This window comes from Falco biarmicus, chromosome 4, assembly GCF_023638135.1.
Source record: "Falco biarmicus isolate bFalBia1 chromosome 4, bFalBia1.pri, whole genome shotgun sequence".
In the NCBI taxonomy this organism is placed as follows: domain Eukaryota; kingdom Metazoa; phylum Chordata; class Aves; order Falconiformes; family Falconidae; genus Falco; species Falco biarmicus.
This window is the reverse complement of record NC_079291.1, coordinates 64,437,463-64,447,784: the sequence shown is the minus strand read 5'-3', so window position 1 is coordinate 64,447,784 and position 10,322 is coordinate 64,437,463. Positions and strand designations below refer to the sequence as shown.

Genomic DNA, 10,322 nt, shown 5'->3' with positions numbered 1-10,322 from the left:
CACTATCCCCCACACCTGTCTGTCCAGAAAAAAATAACTTTTTTTCACTGAAAAATGGTCTGAATCTGTCCGGTGCCAGTGGTGAGAGTGGGCACAAGCTCCTGCATTTCTTTACAAAACACCCCATTTTGAGCAAAGCCAGTGAGCCGCCCCACTGCTCTGCCAGGCTTGGCACCAGGCAGTGGGGAACAACTTGGGGGGGGGGGGGGGGGGGGGGCGGGGGAAGCTAAAATGCTTTTGAACCGCAAAGGTTTATAGCATTTTTTTGGGGAATGGAAAAAAAGGTCTGTTTATATTCCCTCCTCTTGCCACCCTGAGGCCTGACAGCTATGGACGGCTCATGGCCGAGTCAAACATTCACCCTCGGAGCTCCACTTTGTAAATATTTTATGAAGCATCTTTTGAGACTCATAAATCTTCGCATGTGCGCACGCGTGCGTGCATGTGTGTACGTGTGCGCGCACACTCCAGAGCTAAGAAAAGCTGCAATCCTGCTGCCAGCCTGTCCAAAAAAAAAAAAAAGGAAAGAAAGAAAGAAAAAAAAAAAGACAAACTGAAGTTTTAATGACCAAATTGGAGAGGGCTGCTTGGAAAATCTGACTCTTCTAAGAGTGAAAAAAAAAAAAAAAAAGAAAGAAAGAAAACAACGGTTGCAGGCAACAGTGTGAAGCCAGGACATGCTGCTGGGCTGGGACTGGGGCTGATTTTGGGTGCAATTTCTTGGAGATGAGGTGCATGTTGCCAACTAAGAGGGAGATTTTCACTAGCTGGTGTTTGTTTTAAAGCCCCAGCTTCAAAACCCCAGTTCTCAAATGACGTTTTGTGTTCATTTGTTAATTTTTAAATGGAAAAAGTATCAGGCAGGCAATGGGATGCTGAGAGTGCTCAACCCCACCACTCTGAGCTTCTCAAAATTACCTTCCAGTAAGAAAAACCGTGGGAAAACAAACCCAGCCGACTTCAAACTGGAAAACATGAAATAAAAGTGAAGACAAGAGTGTGGAGACTGCAAGCCTTAAAAAAACACAACCTAAACCCATATATACGGTGATTTCTCTCCCAGTATCTCTGGTAGTACTAACCGAAAATGTGAAGCTCGGGAACAATTTTTGTTGCTTGTGCAGCTGCTGATGGCTTTGCTGCCAGGGAAGGAGGGAGCTCGGTGGTGCTGGATGGCCGTGGAGAAAACAGTCTTTGTAGTTCCATGTTCTCCCTCCCAGCCTGACTGGACAAAACAAGGAGCAGGTTTCCAAAGCACAGGGGGTATCTGCCCGTAGGCTCAGCAAAGCTGGAAATAATTGAGTTTACAGGGCTGGTTTAGGCACCTTCATGCACCCAGAAAGACGAACCCAGTGGTGATGGAACTCTGGATCTTGTAAGGCTCCAGCTGCTGTTTTCAGGATTTTGGCATATCTGAGCTTTTTCTCTTCCCTTCCCCAAATGCAAAGCTCTGCTGAGCCGGGCTTGGGGAGGATTTGGGTTTCTCCCAAGCTCTGCCTCTCCTTTTGGCTCGCCTCCAGCCCTGGGGTCTCTGCAGGGCAGAAGTCAGACACTGCTCCAAAAGCTCTCTGTTTCCAGCATTAGTATCTCCCTGGTTTCCCATGTGGAGCAGCCTCTGTCTCATCTCTTGTTTTCAAGAAGCTCTCCCCTCCTCTGCTTTTTGGACCATCTCTGCCCAAAAGGCTCAGCCGGGAACCTTTCAGCCTGCCTCCTACCACCTTTGGGTAAAAAGATTAGAGGTTTGGGGGCAAATGGGGGGGGTTCACCTTTTCTCTGCAAGGGACTGAAGCAGCCCCTCATGCTGGTATCTCTAACTGGGTGTGGAGGGGGAAACCCACCTCAGCAAGGAGACTGCAAACCCCAGCACCGGTGCTTTGGGAAAAGCTGGTCTGTGACTTCTCAGCGCGGTCTCCCAGCCCCGGGCCCCCGTGGTGCAGCCATCCAGATGTTTCCCTTGATGAAGCCCCCCCTTCCAGAGTTTCCCAAGTGCGGTGTCAGCTTTCCCATCCCCTAACGAACTCAGCCTGTGCGTGGCTCCACGTCGCCCACAGGCACCCCCCTCCCCAGGCCACGGCAGCACCCAGCCACCACTTAGAGGAGGGGAAGATTTAACACAATATTTTTGTCCTGCTGACCCCGCGTTCCCTCCTCAAGGACAACGGCTCAAGTCTGGCTGGGTGCAAGCTCCTGACACCCCACGTTCTGCTCAGCCCGGAACGCTTCAGCAGAACTAAAATTTGTATTTTGGTCACCCTCTCAAAGGCTGCAGCACAATTTGGGGGATGAGGGGGAGGTCAACATTTGTAAGTCTGCCCCCCTGAATATTTATTTTGCCTTGGCTCCTGCACCCTCGAAGGCTGGCTAACCTCAGGGTCAGAAAGACCCTGATGCTCCCCCCAAGGCTCATCCAGGTCCCCAAATAGCCCTTGGACCCAGGAGAGGGATGAGGCTGATGAGCCTGGCTGGCCTTGACCTGCCAAAATAACCCCAGGCTCAAGGGCAAGAGGAGGGGGCCCATCACCCTGGCGCTGCCATCCCCCAGTTAAAAGAGTCCAAAAATCTACAGGACTCATCTCTTTTTAATAGGTGTTAAATGTCTCCAGGTCTTGGAAGCAAAGGGAATTGGGCTTGGGAGGCTGGCAAGAGAAAACAGCACAATGGTGCCGATCGGTGTTTCCTCGCTCCCTGAGTGCTTTGTCCCCAAAGTGTAGCATTTCCAGAAAATGCCACCAGTGCCAGCTCTGCTGGGCCCACCTGCATGGCACAGCATCCCAGCTCGGGGCGGTGGGGCCGGCTCTGACCGTGCTTCATGCCTTCCTCATGTGGGCTTTGGAAAGGCTTCTTGTCCCCCCAGTTTTTTTGCAACTTGGGCATGTCCTAGGCCAATGAGGCAGGGGGGGAACATTTTACCACTGAAAGGTTCTTAGTGAAGTTTCCTTCTGGGAATTTGTCCTGTCACTCTTTGAACTGGTGCAAACCTCCAGCTGCTCACGGTGCAGCGTTCTCTCCTCGCCCTGAGCTCCTCTGCAAACCTAAAGCTTCATACTGCCCATCTGGGTGGGCTCCCCAGACTTCTGCTACTGCCTGATGTTTCCTGCTGGATGGAAATAGCGACCACTGGACAGACCGAGGCAGCTGTAATTGTAACCTGCAGCCATTCACAGCTGGGCAGAAGGAAAGCATGTAGAGCAGCAAAAGCTCTGGCTGCGCCCAGCCACATCTCCTTCCTTGCTTGGCTGCGGCAGCAGCGTTGCTCCTGGATAACAAAAGGTTCAGTCATCTCAGGAGTAACTTCTCTCTCCTTGATATCTAACCTAGTGCCTTCCTCAGAAACGAGAGATTTTCTTTCTTACCTATGAGGCTGAAGTTAAGAGCATGAGGTACACGAACTGCACTGCACATGTATATACATTACCCATGCTCTCATACTCAAAAAGGCATGCAAAAGAGCCAAACTAATTAAACCTTCTTAATGACATTGCTGCGTTGTAATTTGCCACTCAATCAGTTTTGATAACATGCTGTCGATAATACTTACTTGTTGCTAGTGTGCATATTATGGAGAATTTCAGACACCCCGGGGTGTGTTTCCCTCCAGAGGACCATGGGCAATCTTGAGGCCACATCAAATGACAGGTCCAGGGGCTACACAAAAACAGATTGGGGGGGGGGGGGGGGCTGGGGGGGGGGGGGGGGGGGGCGGGGCGGGGTCGTGGGGTTGGACCGAAGTTCCTGTTCACAGGCATTTGCTTCCCCAGTGTGAGCCTGCAGGTGGCTCAAAGGAACGACATCCAAGGTGGAACTGAATTGCCTGTTTACCAAGATGTTTATTTAATGCACATGGTGTTCTCCATAAACATCATCACCACGTCTCCAGCGGGACCAAACCTGGGCTCCCTGCCCAGGCACAGCCACTTGCTGTGCACCTGGTGAATGCCACCTTGTGTACTTGGAATGCTGTTGGCCAAGGGAGCCGCACATCCACAGTCACCCACTGCTGCAAGACACATCTAAACCCCCTGGAGACAGCGGCCCTGCCCCAACACACCCTGCATTGCCACCTCCAGGAACTCCCCTTCCCTGCAGTACAGCCCTTCAAAACAGGCTAAAGAAAAATATTTCAGGTGAACTGAACGTGTTCATGGGGCTTTACGCTGTGGTTTCTTCCTGGGAAGGCTTTTTATGATACTGGCTAAAGCCAGGAGCGAGCTCCTCATGGCTGTGTTCATGCGTGCAGCATGGGTTGTCTCTAGCAGCTCCTGGAAATTTGAAACACCCTTTCCAAGCAGCTGGACCTTGTGCCCTGACATGTGGTACTCCATTGCTGCTCAGTTTAATTAACTACTCTGTTTTGGAATCGGTTTTGTTGGCAACACCAGCAAAAGGCAGCTCTGGAGGCCAATGCTCAAAGCTGAAGTTTTCCCAATGGAAGTCTTGAGGTGGAAGGATTTAGCCCAGGGACAGGCATCATCTTCCCAGGAGCAGCAAAACAATTCCATCTCAACTCCCCAGTGCCGCCCATTCATAGCAAGAGAATGTTTGCAGCACTCACCTGCAGAATATTATTTACCCCTTACCCACATCCATATCAGCTCAATCAGTAACATTAAGGTCTTCAGTTTCTCCAGCTGCTCTGAACTGAACTGGCTCTGGAGACAGGAAGAGCACCAGGATGAGATCCCAGGAGCTACATGCTAAAGGAGGAGAGATGTGTCTGTCTGCAGGCGGACACAGCAGAGGCAGAAGCGTGGACAATTATTTGGCAATAAAACTCGATGCCTCACCAACCTACTGCTCTTGGAAGCAGCCAGCAAGCACATGGCTAAGGCAGGCATGGCATGGTTTTCTACCTGAATTTCCAAAGGGGTTTGCTAAGGTCCAGCAAAGGCTCTTCAAGAAACTAAGCACTCTCAGGAAGGTCTCATCCAGACAGGTACTTTCAGGAGGACAGGAAAAAGATGGGAGGGATAAAGGTTCAGATTTCAGAGTGAAGGATTTGTTCTTAGGCTTGTGCTGATCAATGTGTTCAACAATCTGCAAAGCAGAGAAAAAACAAAGGTTGCTAATGAAAATAAAGGACTCACAATCCAAAGACAAGGTCTTGCTGATGGTCCTTCTACAGAATGACTGCGGGAGGAAATGCAGAAGGAATTCTTTGGAAATGTTTGCTAAACGCTGATGACGGAGAAAACAATTGCATCTCTGTATGCATTGCTGGACTCTGAGCTGATTTTCTTCATGGAAACGTCCTGGGGTCAGGACAGACCTTTGAAAGCTCAGCTCAGGGATCAGTAGCAGTCAGGAAAACAAACTGAATGTCCAGTGGCATCGGCAGGGAGCCTGGAAAGGCAGAGCTGTGTCCACTGACTCCCTGCAATAGGGCTCCCGACCTGGGAAGGAAACAATTGCTGGTGATAGGGCTTGAACAGCAGCGGGAATCCCAGTAAAGGCCAGTTATTCTCTGTTTTCCAAACACATGGTCCAGAGGCATCAGCCAATGTCAGAATTTGCGGTTTGAGGCACAGGGGAGGAGGTGGCTGGTCCTGAGCATCTCCTTGCCACAGGGTGCTGCAGGCACTAAAACATACGCTTCTTTCAGGGGCGTCCTTGGCACCCCACACCTTACCTGCACCAGCCTGCTGCTGTCAGACCCCCTCCTCAAACCCGTACGGACTTGCTAATCTGTCAAAAAAACAGCTTTGTAAAATAAATTGAGTTGCTTTCTACCCGTTTAGCATCCTGATGCAGCACCCCAAAGGCAGTCAGGGAGAGCCCGAGGCAGAGCAAGGGCAGGACTGGGGCTGCGGGGCTGGGAGAAAGAAGCACGGCCAGTTCCTCCTGCAGCAGCAGGCAGCCTCGTGGGGTGGTTACCCCTTCAAGCCGCCGCTCTGCACAGTACACAGTCCTTGAAACAGGTTTATGATAGGTATTGCTATTTCACCTCCCCCTCTCGGCCACTTGCTTAGGCTCTCCAGCCTGTGGAGCTGATCCAGGATTGTTTGCTGAGACTGAAAGTGAACTTCTCCAAAGACCAAGGTGTAGCCAGCATAACAATTTGTTCAGGTAACTAATAGATCAGCAAAAAAAACAGTGTACTGCTCTATCTGGCAGTCTATTCTCCAGTAAGACAAAGACGTACAACCACCTAAGAGCTTCTTTGTCCTTGTTCAGTTCAAAGCTCCTCTTGTCCCTCCATTTCCATCAAGTTCAATCACCCTGTGAAATTGCAGCCCACAAAAAGATTGCAGTGGAGCAGAGAGCTGAGCAAACAGCAGTTACACAAACCACTCAGACAAACTGGGCACAACCTGGTACCTGGCCTCTGTAGTCTGCAAGAAGTGACAAGCTCTGCAGACGTGCAGAGCCCAGCCTGCCCCCGCCACAGGTTTCAACCACTTGCGCCACTGGAAGTAGCGCCGGTATCTCTTGGCATCCCTGCTCAGCTCCCACAGGTACCGTGCCAGGTCCCCAGCGCTGGCGAAGTCATCAACATGGATGAAGGAGTCAGGGGGCAAGAAGCGCTCATAGTTTTCTCGAGGAGGCCCCAGCACAACAGGGACGGTGCCAGATGACAAGGCATTCCTCCAGAGCTTCTCGGTGATGTAGTCTTCATGCTGTGAGTTCTCAAAAGCCAGGTAGAAGTTGTACTGGGACACGGTGGGAAGGAGCTTGTCCCAGGGCAGGGGCAAGTGATGCTGCCCATAGACATCCACAGCGATGTGTTTCTTCAACTCCTGGTAGTACTTCACCCGGTGGGAGCCTGCTCTCCAGTTGCTGACTACCCAGGCCACCAGCTTGGTTTTGGGTGGGATGTTGAGGGGTTGGGGCTGGCCAAGGAGCTGCAGCTCCCCATAAGGGGTGAATATGTCCGAGTCTCTCCGGTAAGACATGGTCAGGTTGAAGAGGTTGTCCATGGCGCCTAAGTTTGGAGAGTGACTTGGGGACTCCAGGTTGAACCAGATCCAACGCTGGGATGGGACTCTGGGGAGCTGGGCCAGCCCCTCCGCGTCCCCGCACACATCCCTGTGGTGCATAATCACCACATCTGCCTTTTGGGACCAGCTGTGGTTGACAGTGAAGTGGCAGTCCGGGGTGCCGTAGAGCTGTGAGCAGTTTATGAAGTTAAAGCGGTACCCAAAGGGCCACTTCCACAGCAGGATGGTCAGCCTGTGCTCCCCCTTCCGTGGGGTGCTGGTGTTTCCAGCACGGGCCAGTTGTGCAGTGGGACTGGGGCTGTAATGCTCTAGCTCCAAAGTCCTGAACTGATGAAGAAAAACCAAGACACAGGAGCTGAAGATGAAGCTGAAGAGGAGGAAGATGAAGGGTTTCCTGCAGGAGATCATTGTTCCATCTGCAAGCTCCATGAACGGATCTGCAAACACCACAGACAGGACAATGAGCGCCGGGCACACAGGGGTCCTGGCAGGGAGGTGGCTCTCGCACACCGATGGCAGCGAGATACGCGCAGGGGCTCGGGGACGGTGTGCAGATCTGCAGTCCTTGTACCTCCAGCCAACCCCTGCAGCAAGGGCGGCCTGCAGTGCGCTGTGCAGGCACTTACACAGACGCTCACCCACAGGGCACAGCTGCCCTTCCACAGCGCCCAGGCGTCCCCCCATCACCGCCCACAGCCTGTCCCCACCAGGCCACGCGTCCCCCTGCCCACCGCAGGCTCCTCAGGCCTCGGGGTGCAGGACGGGCCGAAGCGCCAGCAGCACCCAGGGACAGCTGCCCGCCCACCGCCCCTCCAGAAATCCTGCCACCTTCCCAGCAGCCTTTGGGCCCAAAAGCCACTCCCCCCCTTCTGGTCATGTGCTCTGTTGTGATTGGCTGGCAGAGGCAGCCACGCCTTCTGGTTTACCCAGACACGGAAGGCCTTTCCTCGACCTACCTGGGGCTGCCATTTTGGTTTGACCCCTATTTTAGGATGTGGCGCCACCACTGCATGGAGGGCGGTGGCCCACTTTTTCAGACAGCATTCTGCTCTGTGATTGGCTAACAGCCACCTCCTGACACCATCATACCCACGTGACCTCAGGCAGCCCTGTGATTGGCCGGCAGGACTGGCTGCGGGTGTGGCCTGAAGTACATCAGAAAAGGACCGCCATGTCCTCCCCTGCGGCAGGCCACCAGTTTTGACAGTGCCATTGCCCTACGTGCTCCCAGGCACTCCTGTGATTGGCTGCCTGCTTCCTTGGGACTAAGAAACAGCCCTGTGATTGGCTGCCTGCCTTCTTTGGGCCAGGAAATGCTCCTGTATAAAAATATAAACATTTATATACTGTATGTAGTATATAAATGGATATTTTGTACTTCTATACAATATGTCAAAGTATTTGTAAAGGATGTACAAATACATGTAATTTTTTTAAAATTTCGCTACAGATACACTGTTTTATATATTCTTCTATATAAATATATACACATCTATACATATATATTTATAAAGCTATAGATACAAAAAATATATAGCCACAAAAACACAGACACAAAATGGCCAGGCTGGGGTCCCCCACTTCACCACGTCTGGGTGGGCAGAAACTTCAGCAGGGCAGATGGGTACTAAAAAAGGGGGTGGCATGGAGAAGTCAGAGCATGCCCAGGAGCAACAGACCCCTCCAAAGAAGCCACCAAGGGGTCCCCAAGCAGGAACCCTGTGCATCAATGAGCCCCTGCCCCCGAGCCCAGCCCAGCAGGGGGGCAGAGCACCGGGGCTGAGCCTTTGGGCTTTTCATGGGGCTGCAAGAGACAGGCAGAGCTGTCTGCAAACGTGAAGAACCAGAACAACACGTCAACTTCAGAAGAACATCTGTGTGGGCACAACAAGGAAAAGACCCCAAGGGGATCCCCAAAAAGATGACACAAAGTAGAAGAACAGGCCAATGGCCCCATGAATCACAAACTGAGTTTTGATGTCAGTGTCACACAGAAGGGTCAGGTGGGGTCTTACAGCTACCTGTAAGACCTTGTTTTGGGGGGATCTTACAGCTACTTGTAAGACCTTGTTTGGGGGCATCTTACAGCTACCTGTAAGACCACGGTGGAGTGCAGGCAGGTGCCACATGGGTTTCTTTGTCTTTCAGTTGATGATCTCATTGAACATTTCAAAACAGCTTATCTGTACTAATAAATGGCCTTGTTTGTCACTGTGTCTTTTGCTTCAGTGTCCTGTGAACAGCAGCCACATTCTCCTCAGCACAGCTAGCACCCGTATGACCACCCCCCCTCCAGCTTCTGATGGTCTCTGTCACAGCACCACCACCAGTGTTTTTATCACCAGCATCCTCTGTACTGGGTGATAGTCATGGTCTTTCAGGTCTGCAACACCCCATAACTTCTACAGACCCACTCTCTATGGTCTCTGCGCGTGTGGGGCTGCTGCCTGTGTCCCAAAGCTCAGGTCTCGCTGCTTTTGCAGTAATCAGGGCTGTCTAACCAGACAGTCTTCATTGCATGCCAACATTGACCTAAGGATAAGGAAACCCATATGGCACCTGCCTGCACTCCACCGTGGTCTTACAGGTAGCTGTAAGATCCCCCAAAACAACATCATTTCCAGCAAAAGCTGGTGGGTGCAGAACCTGTCACCTCTTACCTTGTATCTCAGCAGTACCTACACCAGCAACAGACATGATAAGAAAACAGAGAGGGAAGCAATGCCTCCCTGAAATCAGATGTGAAACCAGATGGCTGCAGACACCTGTCCCTCCTGTACTCAGTGCCTCTCTCTCGCAGCCCAAGTTGAGTTCCTCCTCCCATAACTATTAAAAAAAGCAAAGGACTGTTGCAGCTCACCTCTGGGCTTGGTCCTCGTGAAAAAGTGTGCCATGAAGGTGGGCACCGAAGTGGATGACACAACCAGGAAAAGAGGAGAAAAAAGATGAGTGCAGATTCAGGGAGGGATCAGCAGCACATTCCAGGTGTTCCTCGGCGCCTTAAGCTGCGTATGCCAGTCGCTACCACCAGAAACACGTCAACCGATAATAAAAGCTGTAATAAAGCCAGGATGGATTCCTCTGACAAATTAAGGAATTGTCAAATAATGCTTGTGGTTAATACCTTACTGTTAAAAACACCTCTGCACATGCACTGGTCTGCTTCTTTTGCTGGTCTCCACCCGCAGGATTTGCTGGTGATGTGCTTTCTTCTCCACCTTCTGTCGCAGGAGGACAGCTCTCTTTGGGAAGGATGGGCGAAGCTAGCCTGGAGAGGAGGTGTAGGAATCAGGTCTGCAAGCCCCACTGCCAGCTAATGGCGTACATGGCACAGCCGCCTCCATCCCCACGCCAGGCTACATCTCCTTGTCAGCTTTCCAGGATCTC

General features: G+C 51.8%; 1 protein-coding gene across 1 annotated transcript; it reads right to left on the bottom strand.

The window, feature by feature from the left end:
• Positions 1-3,723: 3,723 nt before the first annotated feature.
• FUT3 (fucosyltransferase 3 (Lewis blood group)) lies at positions 3,724-8,376 on the bottom strand. Its single transcript, XM_056338469.1, has one exon. It carries the CDS (start codon positions 7,617-7,619, stop codon positions 6,276-6,278), a length of 1,344 nt encoding a protein of 447 aa, XP_056194444.1. The 5' UTR covers positions 7,620-8,376; the 3' UTR covers positions 3,724-6,275.
• Positions 8,377-10,322: the final 1,946 nt, after the last annotated feature.